The sequence below is a fragment of the Engystomops pustulosus genome, chromosome 2 (assembly GCF_040894005.1).
Source record: "Engystomops pustulosus chromosome 2, aEngPut4.maternal, whole genome shotgun sequence".
Lineage (NCBI taxonomy): Eukaryota > Metazoa > Chordata > Amphibia > Anura > Leptodactylidae > Engystomops > Engystomops pustulosus.
The window spans coordinates 47,765,652-47,792,578 of NC_092412.1; the positions used below are offsets into that span (position 1 = coordinate 47,765,652).

Consider the following 26,927-nt stretch of genomic DNA (forward strand, 5'->3'; position numbering starts at 1 on the left):
GCCAAAATGGGCTCTGTGAAAAAACTTCTTCCTAAATTTGATCCTAATGGTGGATCACAAGCTCAGTTTTTTAGATAGTTTTTGATGCCAAGACCAGGAGTGGAGTGAAAATGAGAAAAGAAGCAGCTCTCACGGATACCTTCTCACCCATTATACTCCACTCCTGCGCTTGGCTTTGAAAACTGCATCTGAAAACTGAACGTGTGAACGCACCCTAACATCCCCCAGCCTGTGATGACACAAATGAGACCTGGATATGTTCATTGCGGTTTTAATTACTCAGGGTTTATGACCCTTTGTATGCCTCATAATCTTTATATGTGGATATCTGACCACGCGGGGATCTTACAATCTTCTCTCTTCTCTCTTTCTTCTATCTTTTCCCTCATGATGTCCCACTCGCATACATACTACCGTATATACTCGAATATAAGCCGACCCAAGTATAAGCCGAGGCCCCTATATTTTTTTTACTCGAGTATAAGCCGAGTGTGGGTTTTCAGCACATTTTTTTGTGCTGAAAAACTAGGCTTATACTCGAGTACTGTATATAAGGTAATCATATTAACCATATTAACATTTTGGAAGTTATTACATTGCTCTCTGATACTGTGGCCTTTAACATAAGTAACAGCAGAGAGGTGAATGGAAATGTTATGGAAAGGTATCTGGCCAAAAAATGAATTATGATATGTATAGGAAGAGGGGTCTTTCTAGCCGTGACCTAAGAGCCAGAGGACGTTACCTCCTGTTGACCATTATTGGTTGCAGGGAAAATCTCATCCACACGCCAGTTATTTTTATAATAGGATCTGGACCTGGAAATGCTTTATTGCTCCAGCATCCCAGTCTGAGGTTCCTAACTTTGAGACAATCCTCTATTTACTCTACATAACCTGTCACTATTTATATAGATACATAAAATTTTTGGTGGGTAATAGAAATAAAACATGCATTTTCAAGCTATTTAAATGTGTTGCCAGAGTCTATATTCTTCCCCTTGAGCTGTGTTCCAAGGGAAGATGCTGGGGCAATAAAGCCTACATCTCCCCAAAAAATTCTAATAAAAAAACCTAAAAATTCAAATCACCCCCATTTCCCTAGAAGTCATAAAAATAATAATAATAATTCCTATAATTTATATAGAACACACAGATTACGCAGCGCTGCAGAGAGTTTGTCAAATCAGTCCCTGTCCCCAATGGGGCTTACAATCTAATCAACCAACCAGTATGTGGGAGGAAACCGTAGGATATAAACTAGTTAGGTACCGCCTCGTCCAAAAATGCCCGAACTATGAAAATATAGTAATGTTTTTTCACTGCGTTTAACCCCGTAACGGAAAATAGTGCCCAAAGTCAAAAATGCCTACAAGGTTGCAAAAAATGATACCACTCACAGCTCCGTACAGCGAAGTATGAAATAGTTATTAGTGTCAGAAGATGGCAAAATAAAAAAAAATGTGTACAGGAGGTTTTATTTTTTGTAAATGTATGAAAACATTATAAAACCTATACAAATTTGTTATCCCCGTGAACGCACCGACCCAAAAATAAAGTAGACATGTAATTTGGGGCGCACAGTGAAAGCCGTAAAATCCAAGCCCACAAGAAAATGGCGCAAATGCGTTTTTCCACCATTTTCACTGCATTCAGAAAGTTTTTTTCGGCTTCCCAGTACATGGCATGGAATATTAAATATCATCTCTATGAAGTGCAATTTGTTACGCAGAAAACAAGCCATCACACAGCTCTTTATGTGTAAAAATAAAAAAAATATAGATTTTTGAAGTTGGGAATTGAAACATGGAAATACAAAAACAAAAAAGGGCCAGGTCGTTAATGGGTTAAAGAGGTTGTACTAAATTTGCCAGTCATCCCTAATCCACAGGATAGGGGATAACAAAGAAACCCTAAGCTTAGGGGGAATTCCGCAGCGTGAACATGTACATATGAAAATACAGATGTAGCAGAGCTGAGTTTGTTATCACGTTCTCAGGATTGTTGTGTGGATTGTATAATGAATCCTGTCCTGCAGCCGCACATATGAGGAGGAGGAGGAGTGACAGGAAGGAGGGTGCATGGCTGCTGATCACTCCCAGGAAACACAGCTCCCTCTGTGACCATCTATGGCAGCTACAGCCCAGCCCTCTGTGTACTGGGATCACTAGCAACACAGGGTGGCACCGTGCCCAATGCCCAGCATGACCTGCAGGTAGCAGCCGCACTCTTCTGGTAAGAGATGTTTGCACACAGACAATGAGATCATTGTTCTGATTGTATTACAAGCCGCCTGCTGGGTGCTTTTGGTGAAATGCATATTATGGAGAATCAAACAACAGGGCAGTGCGTGGTGGATACTGTCTATACAGGGCAGCGCCTGGTGGGTACAGACTATACAGGGCAGTGCGTGGTGGGAACAGACTATACAGGGCAGTGCGTGGTGGATACTGTCTATACAGGGCAGTGCGTGGTGGGTACAGTCTATACAGGGCAGTGCGTGGTGGGTACAGTCTATACAGGGCACTGCGTGGTGGATACAGTCTATACAGGGCAGTGTGTGGTGGGTACAGTCTATACAGGGCAGTGCGTGGTGGGTACAGTCTATACAGGGCAGTGCGTGGTGGGTACAGTCTATACAGGGCAGTGCGAGGTGGGTACAGTCTATACAGGGCAGTGCGTGGTGGGTACAAACTATACAGGGCATTGCGTGGTGGGTACAGTCTATACAGGGCATTGCGTGGTGGGTACAGTCTATACAGGGCAGTGCGTGGTGGGTACAGTCTATACAGGGCAGTGCGTGGTGGGTACAAACTATACAGGGCATTGCGTGGTGGGTACAGTCTATACAGGGCATTGCGTGGTGGGTACAGTCTATACAGGGCATTGCGTGGTGGGTACAGTCTATACAGGGCAGTGCGTGGTGGATACTGTCTATACAGGGCAGTGTGTGGTGGGTACAGTCTATACAGGGCAGTGCGTGGTGGGTACAGTCTATACAGGGCAGTGCGTGGTGGGTACAAACTATACAGGGCAGTGCGTGGTGGGTACAGTCTATACAGGGCATTGCGTGGTGGGTACAGTCTATACAGGGCATTGCGTGGTGGGTACAGTCTATACAGGGCAGTGCGTGGTGGGTACAGTCTATACAGGGCAGTGCGTGGTGGGTACAGTCTATACAGGGCAGCGCGTGGTGGGTACAGTCTATACAGGGCAGCGCCTGGTGGGTACAGTCTATACAGGGCAGCGCCTGGTGGGTACAGTCTATACAGGGCAGAGCGTGGTGGGTACAGTCTATACAGGGCAGCGCGTGGTGGGTACAGTCTATACAGGGCAGCGCGTGGTGGGTACAGTCTATACAGGGCAGCGCCTGGTGGGTACAGTCTATACAGGGCAGCGCCTGGTGGGTACAGTCTATACAAGGCAGCGCCTGGTGGGTACAGTCTATACAGGGCAGTGCGTGGTGGGTACAGTCTATACAGGGCAGCGCCTGGTGGGTACAGTCTATACAGGGCAGCGCCTGGTGGGTACAGTCTATACAGGGCAGCGCCTGGTGGGTACAGTCTATACAGGGCAGCGCCTGGTGGGTACAGTCTATACAGGGCAGCGCCTGGTGGGTACAGTCTATACAGGGCAGCGCCTGGTATGTTCCCTATATATCTATCAGAATCTGCGCAGTATATAGGGCACAATTCTTCTTTTCAATATCAATGAGAGGGAGATTATTCTTCGGCTTTTTGCTGTACGATATTACAGTGTTTCTGCAAAAATCTAGATAAAACTTGGCCTAAACCAGCTATACACTATATATAAAATAAAGCCCTGTATACCAGATTACAGTACATTCCAATAACCAATAATAATAATAACTAATAATACTTCTGTTTTACTCCCAGTTACAATGGAGAACTACGCGGTGCTGAGTGTTATTGGTGAGGGCTCCTTTGGTAGAGCTCTTCTCGTGAGCCGCCTAAACACCACTGAGAAGTATGTAATGAAAGAAATAAGACTTCCAAAGGTAAGAAATGTTATTATTCTAGAGTAATGTAATGGGTAGCCACTGTAGTTGTACTCTTTGTAAAGCAGTGACTTTCCCTTTAATGTATCTGAGCTGTAATAACAGGCACCGCCTATGAACAGGTGTATCTGTTTTATTTTTGTTTTATTTTTTTTATCGTGGATTATCCCTTTAATTTCCAGCCATTTGCAAGATTTTTACATGTTTTTACATATCAAAAAGAAAAAAAGTATCATCTGGCCGCATAATCTTGAATCCAACCAATGCAGGATCGGATAAGTTTGTAATGTTGACCAGACTATTACATGCACAGGGGCAGTCCAATCACCTCCAATCCCAATGAAGAAGGGATAGTTATTATTACAGTCTATGGAAGAAGTATATCAATTGCACAGCACTACTGCTACTATCCTCTAAATATATAGGCACTACACAGCATTACTGCTACTATCCTCTAAATATATAGGCATTGCTCAGCACTACTGCTCCTATCCTGCACATGCGCTGCTCAACACTATTGCTCCTATCCTGTATATATATAGGCACTGCACAGTACTACTCCAGCTATCCTGTATATATAGGCACTGCACAGTACTACTCCTCCTATCATGTACTGCACAGTACTGCTGCTCCTATCCTGTATGTATATAGGCACTACTCCAGCTATCCTGTATATATAGGCACTGCACAGTACTACTCCTCCTATCATGTACTGCACAGTACTGCTGCTCCTATCCTGTATGTATATAGGCACTGCTCAGCACTACTCCAGCTATCCTGTATATATAGGCACTGCAGAGTACTACTCCTCCTATCATGTACATATAGGCACTGCACAGTACTGCTGCTCCTATCCTGTATATATATAGACACTGCACAGTACTACTCTTCCTATCATGTACATATAGGCACTGCACAGTACTGCTGCTCCTATCCTGTATATATATAGACACTGCACAGTACTACTCTTCCTATCATGTACATATAGGCACTGCACAGTACTGCTGCTCCTATCCTGTATATATATAGACACTGCACAGTACTACTCTTCCTATCATGTACACATAGTCACTGCACAGTACTGCTGCTCCTATCCTGTATATATATAGGCACTGCACAGTACTACTCCTCCTATCATGTACATATAGTCACTGCACAGTACTGCTGCTCCTATCCTATATATATATATATATATATATAGGCATAATCTATCTAATCTATTCAGTTGCTTACATTTAAATAGGAATATGCATTTCATAGAAACAAATGGAGCCCCAGAAACGTTGTGTCTGGATCATATGACTAGCACTTACTTAGATGTACTAAAATCTTATAGGACGTGCCTAAGGTTTTTTTTTTGTTTTTAGTCTTCTACTGCAATAAAAGAGTCCAGACAAGAAGCAATACTCCTGGCGAAGATGAAACATCCAAATATAGTGAAATTCCGGGAGGCATTTGAAGGTAAGTCATATACTAGCTTCATAGCACGTCTATACACACGTGGGCTCATACATACGGCTGTAGTTTCTATCCCAAGCTTCATCGTTACATTTTCTACCTATTCTTCTGTTATAACAGCGGACGATCACCTGTACATAGTGATGGAGTATTGTGATCGCGGCGATCTGCTAGAGACCATTAAACTGCAGAGAGGAAAACTTTTCTCTGAACATACTGTGAGTATGAGTTTTTTTTGCCATGTACATTGAGCAAGCGGGGGAGGAAGGGATGGTGTGGAGGAGAGAGAATGCATGAGGTGTCTGAGACACAGGCACACAGCTGTTTCCCTCCCTCTCCTGGGACTTGCCTTGCGCTGCTAGCAGCGAGCTAGGTAATGTGAAATAAAGTTTTATAAAGTACTGAAATTATTCAGAATGTTGACATAAGCATTTTTTAAATCAGCACACCATAAGGTATTTGAACTTGTCACCTTCCTGGTGACAGGTTTTCCTTTTAAAATTAAAAAAAAAACTTGAATCTAAGAATGTTCCTTGAAATCTAATCGCCTAGGTTCACTTTATTCGACTTTATACATTTACAATTCTAATTCAATACTGTAAATAATAATATATTAATATAGTATTATAAATATTAGAATATTTTTCTGTGTTTTCTACTTCTGCCTGTACATGTACGTACAGTTAATAGACCTGTTTGTGGTTTTCTTGTTGTATGTCTCTTTACCAGATCCTCCACTGGTTTGTTCAGATGTGTCTGGCTGTACAACATATTCACGAGAAGCGGGTGATGCACCGAGACATTAAGGCAAAGGTTAGTGGATTAACATTGTCCTTTTACAATACCAAGCAGATCCAGAACACGCAACCGTCCCAACCATGGGGGATCCAAATGTATAGCAGACAACTTATTTGTATAGCTGTTGGGTAGGCCCAATGTACTCCAATATGACAATGTAATTGGAGATGCAATGCTTCTTTTTTAAGAAATGGTGCCCTCCCTCGGCGTGGCTGTATCTGGTATTGTATCTTAGACCTGTCCACTTGCCTAGGATTTCATAAATGTGTACAGGAGAGGATTTTGTTATTCTAGGTAGAGAATGTATAGAAATAAAGCTATTTACACTTCTTTTAATGCAGAATATTTTCCTTACTCAAAGAAGAACCATAAAGTTGGGAGACTTTGGATCCGCACGTGTCCTCTCCAGGTAATAATTATGTAACATACTACATTCGTCACATTTATACAAAATCTTTTATATCATACTTTTATATCACACTCCATGAGTTTCCCTTGTGGAAACAGCCTGTAATTGACTGTCCATCCTAAAACACTCTCCTTATAGCTCAAAAGTTTGTAAGGTTGGATTTATTAATATATTTTGGTATATAAAAAGCTATTCAAACTGCTATACTGGTTCCCTGCATCATCATATCAGATGATTTCTGCTACCAAGGATTTGGTGTTGGAGGGAGAGGAGCTCTATGACATACAGGTATATGATGTATGATATGTCGCAGAATTTCTGAGCAAAAAGGAGAGTAGGTCTCCAAGAAAAAACACTATGGGGAACATCTATCAGGGCTTTTACACCAGTTTTCTGGTGAACCGGCAGAAATTACCAGTGTGGCAGAGTTGGCCGACACAGGCCTCAATTGTATGTCAGCACAGCTAGCCGTCCAATTTATCATAGACCGGTGGACAATACGCTGGCATATGATAAGTGTCCCCCTGAGAGTTCTGATTACCCCACACTCAGTGATTGGCAGACAGTATCCTGATTCCTCCTCCCACACTCTATGATTGGCAGGGAGAGTTCTGATTACCTCACCCACATTCAGTGATTGGCAGGGAGAGTTCTGATTACCCCACCCATCCTCGGTGATTGGCAGGGAGAGTTCTGTTTACCCCACCTATCCTCGGTGATTGGCAGGGAGAGTTCTGATTACCGTACTCACACTCGGTGATTGGCAGGAAGAGTCCTGATTACTCCACCGAAACAAAGTGATTGAGAGCTTTATGTAAACACACACACTGATTGTATCATTTTGTTTTAACATTGCATAATTTTTTCTTCTTTTTTATAGTCCAATGGCCTATGCCTGCACATATGTTGGGACACCTTACTATGTTCCTCCGGAGATCTGGGAAAACTTGCCGTACAATAATAAAAGGTAACAGAGTAATTACTATATGTCCTGTGAGCAGGGCCCTGACTCCTATTGCTTCATATGACTATTTTTTCATTCTGTAATGTTATATATATATACCGTATATATAAATGTCCCCCATAATTTGTAAAGTGCTACGGAATATGATGACACAATATAAATAAGGATTATTTTTATTATTATTAGTAGTATTATTATTACATGTCATTGCCCATTGATGTATGCCCATATACAGCTCTATTTAACACCAACCTATGCAAAAACGAGAAGTACATACAATAATATCCTATGTTAGCAATCTATTAGAAGCTAAACAGCTTGGACTCACAAAGGATACATTTTACATACAGAGATACATTGATAAAACAAAATGTTGTGCCATAGAAATAGGGAAACAGCTTTCCTTATAGAAAAAATGCACAGAAGGTCCAATACACAATGGAAAAGGATTAGTGAGTTTTATTTCTCCACCAATCCTTTTTTTTTTCTCTTTTTAGAGATTCCATCACCAGAGGTGACTGATAGCGACTTATCCCCTCTCCTCACTTTGAAGGGTTTGGGTGCCTTTGGTGTTACTGTTGCACACTTGTCTATATGTTGCCCCCAGAAAATTATCTTTTAGAAGTTATGTACATATATGCTATGGAATATCATTACAGGCAGTCCCCGGGTTACGTACAGGATAGGTTCTGTAGGTTTGTTCTTAAGTTGAAATTGTATGTAAGTCGGAACTGTATATTTTTTTATTTTGTCTCTGTGACAATTGGATTTTTAAAAATGTTGGATTGTCATAAGAACCGGGATTAACAAAAAAGCTTAATTACAGACACCTTTAATAACTGTTATAGCTGATTATTGTAGCCTGGGGCTAAAGTACAATAAATTACCACTTACCAGAGGTCTGTTTGTAACTAGTGGTCGTCTGTAAGTCTGGTGTTCTTAAGTAGGGGACCACCTGTATATTGTTACCATGCGAGGCTGCGTTTTTTTACCACCTAAATAAAATACAAGCATAGAGTATAGTAACTGTGAAGGGGTTTTAAAACCTCATTTACATGCCAATGTTTTTCATGCTGATATGTCTCCTTGCTGTGGAGGCTGCAGATTCTTTGGCAGAATTCAGTCTTTGTTAAACAAAAAATGAAACTTGAGTCTAATTCATCCGAAAAACACTTATAAAGTTATGTCTCTGGAGGCAATGTCTAAGTGTGCTGTCACAATTCTGTGTATTGGCTTCTGTGTTTCAGTGATATCTGGTCATTGGGATGTGTTCTGTATGAAATCTGCACCTTGAAGCACCCAGTAAGTGCATTTCTATCTGAGCATTCTACAGATTCAGAGCACCCTAGATGGGTGTACTGCCAGTCGTGGTGCCAGTACTCATTTAGACCATTACAGGCAGTCCCCGGGTTACATACAAAATAGTTTATGTAGGTTTGTTCTTAAATTGAATTTGTATGCAAGTCAGAACTGTATATTTTATAATTGTAGCCCCAGTCAGAACTTTTTTGGTCTCTGTGACAATTGGATTTTAAAAATGTTGGGTTGTCATAAGAACCAGGATTAACAATAAAGCTTCATTACAGACACCTGTGATAACTGTTATAGCTGCTTATTGTAGCCCAGGGCTAAAGTACAGTAAATTACCAACATCCAGAGGTCCGTTTGTAACTAGGGGGTGTCTGTAAGTCGGGTGTTCTTAAGTTGGGGACCGCCTGTATAGCAAAATCTGGGGTAAAATCTTCTTTTTCAGCCCCTCCATCCTTTATGATATGTCAGACAATATTTTCTCCATGACTGTGTAACATAATCTGCTGTTGGATTTTCCGACATGGATTTTGACTTCTAGTGACCACAGAATATTTGGCTCATCACTTATTTTCTTTACCACTTGGGGGCGTCTTCCTCCATAGTCTGACAACAGCTATAAATGGCGGAGGGACACACTTTACTGAAGGTTGTGCTATCCATTTATGAATACTTTTCCAGGGGGAATAACAGAGGAGCATCAGAACACATAATTGGGTAAAGACATTCTCAGAAACGTTAGTTCAAGTATTAAAATTATTTATTAATAGTGACATGTCAGAAGAGGTGACGGATTGCTTTCAAAGGAGGAAGAAACTGATCTTTTGCCTATATAGTGGGAACAAAATCTTAGCGAGTGGCTAAAGCTATTAACCATTTATTTATTTTTGTTAATAGATAAATACAGACCATTTATAATCTCTAACGAATAGATTAACAGACGTCACCCCATGACCAATAATCGATTACTTTTTTATGTGTCAAGTTTCAAGCCGGAAGCTGGAAGAATCTTATCATGAAGATCTGCCATGGGACCTACAGTCCGCTGCCTTCTCAATACTCTTATGAGCTGCGGAGTCTCATAAAACAGATATTTCGTAAAGACCCCCGACAGCGGCCTTCAGTCAACACCATTCTCAAGAGAAGAGGTCTCCTAAAATTGGTGAATTTATGTGCATCTACACAGGTAAATACTTTTTCTTCTTCATGTCATTCTAAAGTGGAAGCCAAAACTTGTCACCTAAATGTTATATTTTCTTTTGTAACAGGCTGAGGATTCATCAGATCCCCCAAAAGATGAGTCCACCTCTGTGATCCAGCCCTTGGCAGAGCAGCAGGAAGCTTCTCCTGACGGTATGAATTGGGGTTATCTATTGATTTGTTATTCATTACTCTTTAGGTGCTGGTTAAAGGGACCAGCATATGTAAGCAACGGCATGGAGCCTGCGCATAAACATGGAAGTCAGGAAGTGGATAATGATGTTCAGATATTCAGTTTATGATATGCTGCACACTATGTTATGAATGTACAACTTATAGTTTGGGACCACATGTGCTTCACAATACCATTCTGTGCGGCACCCAAACATCATGACATGGGAGCAAAGATGGGTGAATACCAATGTCGCGTATATGGTATTCCGGTATACAAAATGAGGGGCACCTGACCTTCGTGTGACACTGCTAAAAGAATTTGGTAAGGTGGAGAGATGGCCATGTAGAGAGTTGACTATATTGTATTTTTTGGAAGTAGTGAGACCTGTTTTGGCACCTTGTATGAACTCCAATGGAAAGAGCCTCATACATGATCTCCTCTCTAAAGTGCCACTAAAAGAGAGGGAACTCCACACCCCCCAGACAAAATGCACTCATATGACAGTCGTTTTCATTTGATGTGCCTCTTATATTTGTACCTTTCATAACTGCTGGTTTCTCCTATCTCTGTAGTACAACCCTCCGGTTCACCAATATCTGGTAGGAGACGATGGGAGAAAGGAGCCACAGACACAGTCCTCAACGCCCTAGAAAATGCCTCCATCCTGACATCAAGCATTGGAGCAAACAGAAGTGAAGGTGAGTGATTTCATATTTAAAGAACTTACTCAGATATTTTTTTCAGATGTAGAACAACTTTGCCTATTATCTTGATTTTTTTGCTATCCTCCGCAGTTTAGCTTACTCCTGCCATAGACCTTCCGTCCCCCATAGTCCTCCATGTAGCGTTGCATTAAGTTTCCCTACTTTATAGCGGAACAATGATGCGGTCTACTGTGCTATATCCTTCCGCTATAAATAAAAGAAGTCAGAATGGCTACTGCTGAACGCAGGTGTGAACTTAGCCTTATTCTATGTATACTGCTTACACTAGGAATATATATCTTTTCTTCTTCTGTACACAGGTGGCCATGTTAGAAAGTATGACCTGAAGGAGAAGAGGAAGGAATGGAATAAGGAGGCACCAGAAACTTTTCTAAATATCCTGAATAACCTTGATCTCTCTACAGCATTTAAGACCTACACCATCTATAGATCGAGTAGGTGTATTGATTAGTCTCCGGTCACAATGGCAGACCTATATCTGTTATTGTGATTATCTATTAAAAATATTGTAAATGGTTCACAACCCATCATGTTGATGTGGTATGTCTCTCTCATTTTCTCCCTAATTATAAAGCACTATTCAGTGATAATGATATATACAGAAACATAAAAGGTGGTGTTGTCATTAATCACATTTTTGCAGCTAGGGGTTATTTATCTGACCTTGGGAGAGGTCTGATCACTGGGCTCTCCACAAGTTTTCCTATTGTCTTGCATTTCATTGTTATTTATAGAGACGTCAAAGAGCACTCAGTCCCTTTCTGCCAATTATTTGGGGTCCCAGAATGTCTGTCCCCCAGCAATTAGACATTTAGGGGATAAATGTCTGTATTGATTAAACCCCTTTAGTGTTATTGGATACATTGTGCATAATATGAACTGTGATGTCATGTTTTGTCCTATTTGATTGTAGCAGCTAATTCTACATATCCTACAATGTAACACAGGAACCTATCACTCAAGCAGTGATTTGGGAACTGCCTGAGCTCTATGACCCCTACTTTGCGGTCTGTCTGTATTGCACACTGAAGGCTGTATAACATTACTCTTGAATAGAGATGAGCAGATCCGAACTCTAAGTTTGTGTTCAGCTGTGCTGCCAATCCGGCAATATGTCCGTATTGTGCGGGACGCACCTGTAACCGAACTTAAAGTTAGGGTACACTCATCTCTAATTTTGAGCCTTGATATTGTTGTAAAAACTTTATCACAGACACCTTAAAAAACCTAAACCTAAAATCCAGAGACCTCTAATATAATGGACTTTTTTTATTTGTCTGCACAACAGAATCCCCCGGAGACCACCTGATGGGTCCGCTCTCTAACAACCTTCCAGCTCCAGATGCCACAGACAGCAGGGAAGAAGAAGTCGAGATAAATCCTGAGAGACTGGAGTCACGATCTGATGATGAAGACACGTGAGTTATACATTTATCTTTTATTTTCTAAACCCTTTCAGGTATTTTTAATGCTTAAAATCAGTGTCCAAATGTTAATGTTAATTTAGGTCTTGGTTTTTCCTGGGCTAAAATATTGATTACCACTTTCTGGCTCCTCAATTAGACATTAAACTCTTCTGAGCGGTTCCGGCCAATTCTGCCCTAAATTGCTGTTTCATATTTTCTACTGAAATAAGTAGAAGCAGAAATTTCATCCCGGTGTACAAGTTTTGTATATTGCAGAATTATTGCTGATGGTTATTGACCAATTTGTCTTTTGGCTGTTTCTGTAATGAGCCAAACTTACTGAATTTAAAGGGGCTTTCCAGAAATTAACCTGAACGGCCCCCACACTATAGCCATGAGTCCCCGCTGCTACAGGGTCATGGAGTCAACTACCTCTGGGCAAAACTGAAGAGTGCAGAGTTGCTGTGTTTATCCCCATACTCAATTATTGTTGGCCTGACCTCAAGATACTTCATCAGTATAGATTCCTGGACAATCCATTTAGAGGAAAAGCCCCAGGGTGCCAGGGCCACGTGAGAAACAAAAAGAAGGTATACTTACCTCTCTGGCTCCCAGTTGCTCAGGTACTTTAGTTTTTTGGTCCGATGCCCAACCTGAATATTTGATGCCCACATCAGCCAATGGGCTGGGAACTACAAAGGAAGCAAAGTGCCCCGGGAAACAGAAGTGTTACCTTGTGATCTGAGCAGACCATGGGAAACATGTCCCATGACTCCGTGGAGCATACATCTGGAAAAACTATTTTACCCAGTCAACTAGAAATGGTTTTCCTTCCTAATAAAGTAAAACTCTCTATTCCCAATTAATTTTAGGATTACTGTATTTCAACGTAACTTAAGTCTATAATATTGACAGTAAAGTATTTTTTTTTTCTTCTCCACTCTGCAGGGATTTTGAGGACGATTCTGTGGATCCAGACTGGGTCTCTGAAATGCAGAAAGTGACAGATTCTATAGAGAGAACTTAACTACCATGAAGACTTTTTTTTATGAATCACATTAGAATAACTATTATTTATGATGAAATTCTGAAAGTAACACTACAGAACAGGCTTTTTTAGAATAAAAATCTGTTGGCTTTTACACTATATCTGAATACACAAAAATCTATTTTTAAAGGGATTTTCCATGTTAATGATGTTGATGACCTAACCATAGGTCCCATTGATTTTTTTTTTTTTTTTTTTTTTAACTTAAGATCTATTCCCCTGAGCCTTGTACGGATCATTTATTTTGACCTTAACACTGGACGGAAATGGAAGTGCAATTCAGTAAGACTGTGAGCCTCTTCATGATGACCATCCGATATGAGCAGCCTATTAATATGTAGTAACTAGTGATATAAGTTCGTGTTCTTCCCTTGTTGAGAGCTGGGGGGGGGGGGGGGGGTACAATCCGTAGAGCAAGTGAGATAGATGTTACTGGACCAGGCTGAGATTACATTACCCAAGTGGCAATAGAATAATGAAAACAAGGTAAAGCCGGTGGAAGGATTTGTTTGCTTATTTTCAAGTTATTTATTTATTTATACATCAACCTCACATAATTGTCAGTACATTGAAGGAGTATCTGAGAGCAGAACTGTTCTAGTTGCCCATAGCCAATCAGAGCTCAGCTTTCATTTTCCCACAGCTTTTTATAAAATTCAAGCTGAGCTCTCCATGGGCAACTGGAACAATTTTACTTCATACACTTAAGATAAATCTCCCCCTGAAACTTTTATTTTCAGCAAATCTGCACAAAAGATGAATGACTCAAATGTGCTTTCTTTAGAAAAAGAGACCCTGGGATGCTGGTAGCAAACCTATGGCACGGGTGACAGAGCCCTCTCAGTGGGCACCCTGGCTCAGAGTTCGCCAGACAGGACTCAAGGTCTCCTTCTGCAGTCCCATTGAATAAATGTATTAAAAAAACGAGTATAGGTTGTACGCGCTGTCCGTGAAATAACAAGCATAAAAAGTTAAAATGGATATAACATAAGAAGATATGTCTGTATACAGAGTTAGAAAAATAAATTCTTTAGCCTCTCTATTTTAACTCTTAATGCTACTTCTCACATATATTTAACATACGTATATGCCCTTTTTAGTATTTTATGGCCCTAATGAAGGGGGTGGTTCACTCCCGAAACGCGTAGCCCAATTATACCAAAATTACTACTGCTTTGAAGTCATCTTGATGAACTTGTTACATCATTGACAGCGTTTCCAACCTATTCCCTTTTTTAATACATTTATTTACTGTACACACATCCGGCACCTCCCTGTACCTGCTCCGGGACAATGCAGCAGTCCAGCCACCACTTGATCTTGATGTCCTCCTTAACTTTGATAAACCTTACACAGGGTGTCTCCAGGTGAGCAGCTTTACTAACCATTCACTGCTCCCCACAATTATCATACTGCACTAGGGGCGCTGTCCATGTTTTCCTTTCTTATTCTGCAGTCTCCGTCGGCCCACAGGGGGGTTTCACATTACATCATTAGCCAGGATAGGTATTTAGGTTAGATACAAGGTTAGCTTGCCAATTGGGTTGCTCCCAAGCAGTGTATATACAGGGCCACCATCACTAGAGGATGAATCAATTGTTGCTCTAGTATATAGAAGTATACTTGGGGATGTGTTGTTACTCCATAAGAGAGGTATCTGTGAGCCTAACAGACCACCTCTTACACTGACATAGGATAAGCTTGAATATAATTTGTAAAACCTCACTAAGTACCTGCTGGACGTATTGGTACCTCTGATCTGGATAAATAAGCTCTGAAGGACCTCTACTGGGGAAATGTAACCCTGACAAGTGTAGTCAGTATGAAGAGATCTCTAGTGGGGTATCACACAATGTTTTGAGGAAATGATAGGGTTGAGCTAATACACCAAATTCTGGGAATGTCCAAGGAGTGATGTGTATCCACATTACTATGGGATCCTATCTATACTAAATCCTACATAATTAGACCTTATTGGCATAATAAACATTATATGTAGATCCAGTAGTCAATTGTACAACGATTACCATATTATTCGGTCTATAAGGCGCACAAAAAATCCTTTCTCAGAAATCAAAGGTGCGCCTTTATAGTCCAGTGTGCCTTATATATGAACCCTACTTACAGACAACAGCTGCCTTGAACTGTGCATAGGTCTGCCACCTGCTGATCATTCATCCTTATAATCAGGTGCACCTTATAATCCGGTGCTCCTTATATATGAACCTTTTTAAGCATTTTAACAGCCATTTATTGATGGTGCGCCTTATAGTCCGAAAAATTCGGTATGTTGCATCTTTTTATATTGCCCTGTGGAAATGTATACTTTTTTATGAAAATAATAAAAGCAAAGTTCAATAAGTGGTAAATGAGCATTAGTGAGACCCTAGGGTCTTTAAAAATAGGTTTATGGTATTGAATCTAATCACAAAGTAATGTCCAAAGTGCTAAGTAGCAAAAGAGGAAATTTATACAAATGCTAGTGTGTAATAAAGACCAGGACCCCAAAAAGGTCCCCTACCCAAAGGCCCCCAGGAAAAAACGATTCGGTACAACCTGGCGTAGTATTGCATAAAAACCTGCAAACTTAGGTCCACATGGTGTGGAGGTGGTGTAATAGTTATATATAAAATAAATATAAAATTGTTATCACATTCAGTGGTCGATACAATGGTTTACAGTCTAGGCAAACAATTCCTGGACTTTATGCTGATTCCTTTCCCGAGGGGTTATTCTAACTAAAAAGTATTTATAAAGTGCTATACATTTTTAAGTACCACATTTTTCAGACTATAAGGTGCACCGGATTATAAGGCGCACCATCAATAAATGCCTGCTAAAACGTCTAGGTTCATATATAAGGCGCACCGGATTATAAGGCGCACCTGATTATAAGGATGAATGACCAGCAGGTGGCAGACCTGTGCACAGTTCAAGGCAGCTGTTGTCTGTAAATACGGTTCATATATAAGGCGCACTGGACTATAAGGTGCACCTTTGAGTTCTGAGAAAATCAAAGGATTTTTGTGCGTCTTGTCGTTCGAAAAATATGGTACATAAAATCCAAATGAATGAGGATATTCCTCATTATATTTTTTTCTTTTAAGTGGACCATATGTGTGTTCGGAGAAACTCACTGCTATATACAAATAGACCATTGTTTCTCACTCCATTCACCAATTGATGTCTACAATTGTGTGAAAAAAACGTACTACAAAAGAATGACATACAAGTGTAATAGTGAGGAAAGGACAAGGATGTCACATAAAAAAAGAAATTCTTGATGAAAAACAGTTATTTTCCTGTGGGAACAATTGGAAATTCCCAGAAGTGCTGCTGCTGTATATAACTTGCAGATCAGTTTCTCAGCTGTGAGATCACTTGCTTTTTATGGAGTTTACAGCATCTACATACGGTATATGCTCAATTACTGACTCAAAAGACATGATGAAACAGTAAGGGATTGAACCAAACGGTATATTAGAAAGTTACAAAATATATTTATGAAACTGGAAATCACCTTTAAGGAGGAAACAATGTGCTCCTCTATAATGGTTATTGGGAAGACGCTACTTCCTGGGTGTAGCTCCCCTCATATCGGCTGACGTTATTATGTCTGAACTTGCCTGATATTTGTTGTGCCTACACTGGAGCTGTCGGGCAGAGACACAACGTACAACATTCACTGGGAGATACAGGTAAGTAGCAACTTGTCTTCAATATCTTCTACGTTTTAGCGTCTTTATTGCGCCAAAGTTCTAGTGTATCAGACTGGCATTGTCTTTATTCTTCCTAGTGTTCCTATACATAACAATCTTTGTCTAATGCCAGTATGTTACCCTTACCTTCTCAGCCTCACTTCTCTTATCAGCCTTTCTGACAAAGGTAAAATTATTCTACATGCCCTAATACAGGTGGTCCCCGATTTAAAGAGGACCTGTCACCCAGAAATTTGGCAATAGGAGCTGCTTTCTTAAGTAAGCAGCTCCTAGTGCTAAAACAAACGCAGCAATGTTACAATGAGCGGTCCAGCATATTCATGAGGGGCTGGACTGTGGGTGGGATTAGGGGAGGTGACTGTCACATTACGCGCAGCAGTCACCGCCAAGCTATGGAGCACTTTGAGAGCACTCTGGCGTTTCTATTGTACTCCGCCACAGTGTTAGATTGCGTTATCGGAGGTTTCCGATAATGCTATCATTGTAACACTGCTGCGTTTGTTTTAGCACTAAAGTAAGCAGCTCCTAGTGCCGAATTTCTGGGTGACAGGTCCTCTTTAAGGACACCCGACTTACAGACAACCGCTAGTTACAGGGGTAAAGGGTTTGTGGCAGTTTTGTGTCTCGGCTGCACTGTGTCCGACAAGACAGAAATTCTGCACTTAACAGGCATTCTGGTGCCAGTTAGGACCATGCGCCACCTTTATTTCTGCGACAGAAAGGTGCACTCAAAAAAAAGTTGGTGCACACTTCCTGAGCAGTACAGGAGATTATTGAAGACCGTGTGCCAGTATTCAAAAATCTTGCCCCCTCTGCACAAAAGTAAGGCAAACTGCACCTAGAGCAGTCTTTACTACTTGTCATAAATATGGGCCAATATATAGATCCGTAGATAAGTATCAGAGCAGCCCATAGAATTTGTGGTAGACTCGAGTAGTTGAGGCCGATGTCTCCTACTCTGGTCTGACCCACTTACGAAAAAGTTCATGGAAACATATCTAGGGTCCAAAATAGTGAAGAGAACTATATCAATTTTTGTGGTGGTGTAGGACAGATTGTAGAGTAAAGCATTTTTAATTCTAGATTTTTTCATTACCTATAATTGTTTTTTTACTATGAGATGTATTATCAATTGTAAATTACAGCTGAAGATCACACCAGATGGAGGGGTATTTTCTGTTACCCATGCTCGATCTGCCGCTCTATTAATCGGGGTTGGTGGCCCCCTCCCCTCGGTTTGTGGATAAAATTAGCCTGCACTGGCCACAAACGTGGGTCTTCTGAACTGTGATGGTGTGACACCCGGGTGACAGTGTGACACATGCCAATGACAATAATAAAAGACTGCCTGGAGCTGCTCCATAATTTACTGTCGTGGCCACATGTGCAACATCCCCCACCGGGGCCTAGCCCTTGAGGTGAGGCCTGGAGACAGCCGGGGCCCGCGGTACCGGAGTGGCTGGCGGTTGCGGCCTAAGCACGCTATTGTCACGGTGCTTGGTACGGGGGGAACCGGAGGGCTGTCCTACAGCCTGGCAGGTCTCCAGCAGGGTGGTGTTGGCAAGAAAAGATGAGGGAGAGGCTGCTATAGCGGATCTCCCTGGGGCAACCCCTTAATGTCCCGAGTGTGAGTCTCTGGGTGATGGGCAGGGTGCCGGTGATGAGGGTAGTTGTAGTAGCAGGGACCAGACGGAGACAGAGGTTGAAGAAAACAACTTACAGTTCGTTTATTGCAACCGGCAGGAACTGCAGAAAACGTGTCTTTAACAGGTGGAGTACTGGAGAGGTATTTGGAGGGAGCCACAGGATGTATTTCACCAGCCTGGATGTGGAGGGCAGGCTGGAAGGCAGCTGTGTCCTTAGAGGAGGCTTCAGCTCGGTCCTGGATCTCTTCAGGTATCACCCTTGAAGGTAGGATGATACCCCTTTCCTCACTACACTAACTCTAGTCTTATCTTCCACTTCAGGCAGGGGCTAGGCTCTTCCTGCACTGGTCTGGTGTGCTAGAGACTCTGAGCTGCTGCTCAGCTAACTACTCTCTGCTTGCGTCCTGCAGACCCAGAGGGCCTGACTAGGACCGGTCTCTTCTCCCTTCTGGGAGAGACTGCTCTCTTCTCTCTCTGGGGAGAGACTCCTCTAGAACATTCTGGGCTAGGGGGTTTTGTTACCTCCCTTTGGTCAGGTGGTGGCTGCTCCTCCAATTACCTCTCAGTGCACAGAGACAGGATGTAACACAGACATTGGTCAATAGCATCTTGCATTATACAAAATACTTAACCTCTGCCTTGCCAGGCAGGATTAACCACTGCAATTTCCCCTTGATCCTATAAGGACCATGTAGTGTAATGTGATGTTACCTACAGGTGGGACGTATTCGCAAGCACTACCTCGCCATTGCAGCGGCGAGGGTGTTGCATACCCCGGGGGCAATTGAAAGAGCCGCCCTCGGCTCGACTACAGTTGTTTTGGGGCACAGAGGGGGCTAAGGGCACTTCTGGGAAGTGCAGGCTAGGTGAGGTGTAGGGACAAACCGCCCATGGTCCTGGAGACAGGCACCTGGGTTGGTGTCGGACTAAGACAAAAATATGTAAGAGCTGTATGACAGTTGGTCGCTGACGCCATTAAACCGAACTGTACAGTAGGAAAGGTGTGGTGTCATGTCCTGTAATCCACTCCTTGCACCAAGGCCTGTATATTTGTTTGATCAACGCTTCTTCCCTGGCGGCAATTATATGGTGTCTATCTGCATTGCATGAGCATATGCGACACAAGTACCTCCTGACTGACAACCTTACCCATGTATGAGTGGCATCCAGGTGCTAACTGTGTAACACCCCCGGTCCCCTAAAGACCCGCAGTTTACGGACTACCCCCATGTGCAAACCTCAGTTTGAGGGATCAGGTAGCGGTCAGTGTTTTACACAAAAAGACGGTCCGACACAGCCACAATACAACCTGAAAAGCCTATGAAAGGGTTAATGCAGACTACTGGCATATATGACAGTGTGCAACAGGTTAGCAAAATCACATTGGCTTAGGAGCCCAATGGGTACACATCTTACAACGTTACAAACGTTACAGAGGTAGGCTAGGCTACTCAGGGTAGCGTGGTAGTAAATGTCTCTTTTCCTGCAAAGGAAAGGCATGGAAGTGCAAACATAATGTCCGTACCTAAAAGGAAAGGCATTAAGTGCAAAATAATAAGTCAATAGCAATAGCAACTTTTCCCTGGAGTATCTGGCAAAAGTCTCTCAGAAGGTCTCTACTGACAAAGTCCATCTTCTGGGTACAGCCCTTGATGTGGGGAAAAGTGCAATGAAGAAGCAAAGGGTCTCCTCTTTTTGGAGAGGGACAGAGTCCTTTGAAGAAACTCTCTGCTGTGGCAGAGGAAGGGTGCTATCATAGCACATAATCTCTTGACTGAGATAAATAAGGGTAAGAGTCCCAGGAAAGTCTCTGGCTCTTTGGGGAAAGTGGAAAAATATACACAATATGTACAAAGGACATAGTACCTGGAGAGGGCTACAGCCCTTCAGGGATTAGTCAGTATCGCTGGGTTCAGCAAAGACAGGATCCAGCTCCTGCAGGGAATCCTGTGCATCCTCAGCGGGAATAGGTGCCGGCTGGGGACACCCGGTGGCAGCAGTGGGTACTGCAGGTGCAGCAGCGCCGGATGTAGCAGAGCTGACACAGTCCTTGCAGGAATTAACCTCTTGAGTGCTGGAGCGGCGCTCGACAGCACGTGGCAGCAGTATAAAGTTCAATGTAGAAACACACAAATACTTGGGCATAAACCCGGATGGCAGCAGGGTTAGGCAGCACAGTCTTTAGTGCCAGGATAAGGCACAGAAGTATATATCCTGTGATTCGTGACGCCACTTGCAACAACCCCCACCGGGGCCTAGCCCTTGAGGTGAGGCCTGGAGACAGCCGGGGCCCGCGGTACCGGAGTGGCTGGCGGTTGCGGCCTAAGCACGCTATTGTCACGGTGCTTGGTACGGGGGGAACCGGAGGGCTGTCCTACAGCCTGGCAGGTCTCCAGCAGGGTGGTGTTGGCAAGAAAAGATGAGGGAGAGGCTGCTATAGCGGATCTCCCTGGGGCAACCCCTTAATGTCCCGAGTGTGAGTCTCTGGGTGATGGGCAGGGTGCCGGTGATGAGGGTAGTTGTAGTAGCAGGGACCAGACGGAGACAGAGGTTGAAGAAAACAACTTACAGTTCGTTTATTGCAACCGGCAGGAACTGCAGAAAACGTGTCTTTAACAGGTGGAGTACTGGAGAGGTATTTGGAGGGAGCCACAGGATGTATTTCACCAGCCTGGATGTGGAGGGCAGGCTGGAAGGCAGCTGTGTCCTTAGAGGAGGCTTCAGCTCGGTCCTGGATCTCTTCAGGTATCACCCTTGAAGGTAGGATGATACCCCTTTCCTCACTACACTAACTCTAGTCTTATCTTCCACTTCAGGCAGGGGCTAGGCTCTTCCTGCACTGGTCTGGTGTGCTAGAGACTCTGAGCTGCTGCTCAGCTAACTACTCTCTGCTTGCGTCCTGCAGACCCAGAGGGCCTGACTAGGACCGGTCTCTTCTCCCTTCTGGGAGAGACTGCTCTCTTCTCTCTCTGGGGAGAGACTCCTCTAGAACATTCTGGGCTAGGGGGTTTTGTTACCTCCCTTTGGTCAGGTGGTGGCTGCTCCTCCAATTACCTCTCAGTGCACAGAGACAGGATGTAACACAGACATTGGTCAATAGCATCTTGCATTATACAAAATACTTAACCTCTGCCTTGCCAGGCAGGATTAACCACTGCAATTTCCCCTTGATCCTATAAGGACCATGTAGTGTAATGTGATGTTACCTACAGGTGGGACGTATTCGCAAGCACTACCTCGCCATTGCATCGGCGAGGGTGTTGCACATGCATGAGCCTATAGAAGACTATGGGGCTATGTACGAGCCACTGAAACACTGGCTGGAACAAGGCTGCAAACTACGATTGTCTTAATGAGGACTTAAACTTAGGACAACCTCTAAGAAACCTGAGAATAACTGAACTCGCAAATACCACAATGTTGCCACAACTGTAGCAAAGTTGAGAATGAGAGTGGGCCAGGATTCCTTCAGAATGATGTGAGAGACAGATAAAGTCATACAAAGAAAACAATTACTTCATATAATTGCTATTAAGATGCTTCTTCAAGCTATAGATTCATGGGGGGTACTTAGTTTTTCACAGATGGCTTTGCTATAGTCACTCTGGAATCCCCCTCCCAGAAAACAGTCATTCATCCGCACACGTGTAGTGAAAGCCAATGTCAAAAACCATGACGCTGGATACTACTTGCCCTTTAAAACAGAAACAACATAGTGATGTCTTGCACAACCTGCGCTATATTTACCATCTGCCCACATTGCATGTCATGTTCTGCAAGGAGCGAAAGGAATAACATTTAATTTACTGGATGTGGAGATGGACAGTTACAGGGAAGCACAGATACATGGCTAATGACACAGTAAGTACTGTAACTGGTTTTAATATATTTGGACAATTACGATAGACATCCAAACTTTGAGGAGAGTGGTCCAAAGTTACTAAGCATTTTAATAGTGTACATGCTCAGTTGCCATTCTATTTCTCCATCCACCACGAAGATCTAGCTCAGATCTCAGCACTGAGACCCCCACTGATCAGCAAGTTATCCCTCTCCAGTGGATGAACGTTTGTTCGTGGGAAAAACCCTTCAAGGCTATAGTCACACAACTGTATGGGGGACATATATATGCTGTATATATATACGTCCTCCATAGGCGACAATGGGCGCAGCGATATGTCCGATCTTTCTCAGGAATACGTCGACGTGCGCCATATATCGCTATGGAGCACCCCCTCCTCCTCTCCCCGGCGCCGCCATGTGCCCGCGGTGCTACGGTACAGCGGGCACATGTCGTGTGAATGTAGCCTAAGGCCGGCGCCACACGTGGCGCTTTTGTCTGCGTTTGCAAACGCAGACAAAGTCGCGCCCACCGGGGCGGGCCGAGGCCCGATCGGGCCGAGGCCTGCCCCGGTGGGCGCGACTTTGTCTGCGTTTGCAAGCGCAGACAAAGCGCCCTGTGTGGCGCCGGCCTAAGGTGTAGCACTTTTTTTGCAATCAAGGTAGATCTCTCAATAATCTTCCCTATTGAATTTTTGCGGAATACAAAGGACAAACCTGCCTGACGTATAATACATTTAATACCTGAGAATTACTGTGAGAAAAGAAATACTTCTTTGTTCTATTAAATGCGCCAATTTTGTATCATATCCTAGATTACTGTTATAAATCAATATATACAAATATATTTAGTGTATTGCAAAGTGTCCTATTATCTTGCGGCAGTCAGGACATGATGGGAGTGGTAGTTTCAGTTTCAGTGCTCCTTATAACAAAGAAGGTTTCCTTGTTTAGCTACGTAAAATGACACCAGGGGGGAGGAGGTCGCAGGTGACTGCAGGACTACATCTCCCATGATGCATCAGTTTAGGGTTAGTGCCCATGCACCTTTAGAGCAGCTAGTGTTGTGATCGTCCTTAGGGAGACAGGTGGCCAGCACCTCTTCCTGGTGAGTACATAACCGGGGTGTGATCTGCCAGTGTCTGCGTATTATAAAGGGGATATCTGATTGCTGTATAGGCAGGGCGAGGATTAGATGAAGGGGTAGCAAGGTGCCCTCTTTCTATATGTTGTATCTTGTATCCATAGTAACCAGAGGAGGAGTGTTGAGAATGTATTGTTGGGAACAGAAGGGATCTGGCTGAGAATGCTATAATTATAATGTACAATGTATTAAGGAGGAAAAAAAGACTTATTTACTGTAAGTTTTTAGAATCATTTCCTACTTCCTGAATGTATATTTTTCGGGGAAATCTGGGTGGCATCTGGCGACACTGCGATTACAGCTTCATAAAAGTGATCACTCAGCTTTTCTGAATACTTTTATCAAATAGATCTATTTATTAAATTAAATGGCAACAAGAGATAGATGCCTTGATTAAGAAGAGAGTCTGACATTCAGAACCTGGGGAAAGATGGGTGACAAATTTGATGGCAATTACAAGAAGAAGATAGAAGCAACTAAGACATGAGAATATTAAGTAACTTATCAAAGGATTAACTTGATCATAATAAATCATGATCCTTTAAATGGGTTGACATTGGTTGAAATGTCATCTCCTATAGTCCCTTAGGAAATGAACTGCTGCTCCATTCTTTTAGGGGGAACAGGATCCCCATTCTTGCAGTTGGTGGGTGCTCCAGCATTCAGCATGTTATAGAATAGAGGGTAACTTTATAACCTGGGCTATCTACCCATAAATGGGAGTTGTCTTTCTACCAACTGTTTTGAGTAGAGAGATTGTGTTGCATTCATATGGGAGAAAAATGTTGTATACCGTAAATAAATCTCAACCCTTTTCAAGATCTTTGTTTTGCTCTTAATGGGAAAAGACAATGGGGCACATTTACTTACCCGTCCGACAGAGTGCACCGAAAGTGCTTTGTCTGACGATAATGCACTGTGCTGCGATTCACTAAGATCGTGCGCCTGATATCCTGCATGTGTCCCTTCTCTGCTCAGGTTCACCTTCTTTTAAGAAGCCAGCGCAGCTGCTCCAAAACATTATGCTGTCAAAGATGTGCAATCTCTGAAAACTGTGCACAGTCCGACAAAAGTGCGATCCGCCACCCTTAGTAGATGAGCCCCAATGGGCCAGATCTATTAAACTGACTGCGCCAGAATCCCCTAGTGGAGCATCCATGGCTATAAGACTTCACACACCTATAAGGCGGCCTTAATTGGCAGTCTCCGTAAGGAGAACTTTAGTCACAAGCCTCTCACTCAAGCAAGTTCCCTGCGCTGTACTGAAGAGACCCAACCAGGTTAAACAGTGAAACAACGATCTACAGTTGGGAGCCTGTTCCTTCTGGAATAGATACACTGGTTTGGTTTTAATCCCGCATCACGTCATAAGGCTTCTTGAAGGTCATGCTTGATGTCAAAGGAGCTGCCTTGTAAGGTAGCTAAAAGTGGCGTGCTATAAGACTCCACATGCCTACACGGCGGTCTTGGCAGTCTCCATAAGGAGAACTCTTAGGCCCCTTTCACACTTGCGTTTTTCACCTGCGTTTTCTGCGCGTGCTTTTGACGCGCAGAACTTGCATTGCACTCTGACCTATTGTAACCAATGGGTCTTTTCAGACTTGCATTTTTTTTTCACGCACACACGTGTGTTTTTTTTAACGCGCGTTTAAATCTCGACATGCTCTACTTTTGCAAGTCAAGCGCGTGAAAAACGCACCATACAAGTCTATTTAGATGCATCAAAAACGCATTGCACTCTGAGACACTTGCAAGTGCAATGCGTTTTTCACGCATCCATTGCCATAGAAAAGATAGAGCTCAGTCCTGAGTCCATTTCACGCGCAGAAAACGCATTGAAATTGCATTGAAAACGTGCGTGAAAAACTGAGACACTGAACAAACTCTGATCGCACCCTGATCAAACTCTGACGTGATCTGCAACGGAAGTGTGGAAGGGGCCTTACTTCCCGAAACTCCACAACACCACAAAACTCTGCACCTAAAGGGGTGTTCTGGTGCAGAGTTGGACCATGCTCCCGTTAAACAGAGTGCACCAAAATCAAACAGGTGGACTCATTTTAAAGGAAACCTACCACCACAGATCTACCTATTAAGGAAGATCCGGTGGCAGGTTCCTCTAATGTATAGTAGTATAGCCCTTTTTAGGGATAATTCGTTTGTGGCCCAAAACTTTTATACATTTTAATTCCCCTAATATGCACATTTTTTAGAGAGGCTACTGGACATGGAGTAGCCTCTTGCGTTCCCCCTACCAATGCATCTTCTCCTGGTAGCTGCGCACACTCGTCTGCGAAGCTGTGTTCTGCGCATGCACAGCAGGCCGCCAGCTGCGTGATCTCTGCTCCGAAGACGTAGCTATTGCCCATGCGCAGAACCCGGCTTCGCAGACAAGTGCTTGCAGCTACCAGGAGAAGATGCATTGGTAGGGGGAACGTAAGAGGCTACTCCACGCCTCTTCAGAAAATTTGCATATTAGTGGAATTTAAACGTATAAAAGTTCTGCGCCACGAACCAATTAGCCCTAAAAAGGGCTATACTACTCTAGATTAGAGGAACCTGCCGCCGGATCTCATTAATAGGTAGATTTGTGGTGGTAGGTTTCCTGTAAGCTGGATTGGTGCTTGCAGAGTGCTGCAGAGAATTGAACACCATGCACCAGAATTCAATAACATAGTGCAGGGGGGTGGGGGCTGGAGAAAAAAGGTCATAAATTTTGACACCTATCTGATCAATGGTTCCTACTTCAGTTGACTTGAGTGTTGCTCTACACATGTTGGGGCAGATTTATCAAGCAGTCTGAAAGTCAGAATATTTCCAATTGCCCATGGCAACCAATCACAGCTCCCCTTTAAAATATTCATGAGCACTGGTGAAATGAAAGCTGAGCTGTGATTGGTTGCCATGGGCAACTGGAAATATTCTGACCTTCAGACTGCTTGATAAATCTGCCCCGTTGTGTCTGAAGATTTGAGTTTCAATTGGTTTCTGTGGAGTGCTATAGGAATTCATGTACTTTTTATTTAGCTACAGGCTTTAAATTTTGGGAGTCACTGGAGGTAGATCCTTT

The 26,927-nt window shown here is 43.0% G+C and overlaps 2 protein-coding genes across 6 annotated transcripts in view; both read left to right on the top strand.

The window, feature by feature from the left end:
* Positions 1-2,018: 2,018 nt before the first annotated feature.
* NEK3 (NIMA related kinase 3) lies at positions 2,019-13,768 on the top strand. The gene is made up of 14 exons (XM_072134483.1): positions 2,019-2,234; positions 3,896-4,017; positions 5,385-5,478; positions 5,596-5,693; positions 6,205-6,288; positions 6,615-6,682; positions 7,563-7,649; positions 8,894-8,948; positions 9,940-10,140; positions 10,223-10,307; positions 10,902-11,027; positions 11,354-11,488; positions 12,343-12,472; positions 13,409-13,768. The coding sequence occupies exons 2-14, from the start codon at positions 3,901-3,903 to the stop codon at positions 13,485-13,487; spliced, it is 1,359 nt and encodes a 452-aa protein (XP_071990584.1). The 5' UTR covers positions 2,019-2,234; positions 3,896-3,900; the 3' UTR covers positions 13,488-13,768.
* A 3,289-nt stretch (positions 13,769-17,057) lies between these two features.
* Positions 17,058-26,927, top strand: part of NEK5 (NIMA related kinase 5) — a 39,359-nt gene continuing 29,489 nt past the window's right edge. For 2 of the 5 annotated variants that reach the window (XM_072134485.1, XM_072134488.1), the window contains exon 1: positions 17,059-17,206. The gene's annotated coding sequence lies outside the window, so the exon portion shown is untranslated. Of the gene's footprint in view, positions 17,207-22,627; positions 22,735-23,715; positions 23,822-26,927 lie in introns of those variants that run through there. The other 3 variants (XM_072134489.1, XM_072134486.1, XM_072134487.1) reach the window with 3 other exon arrangements.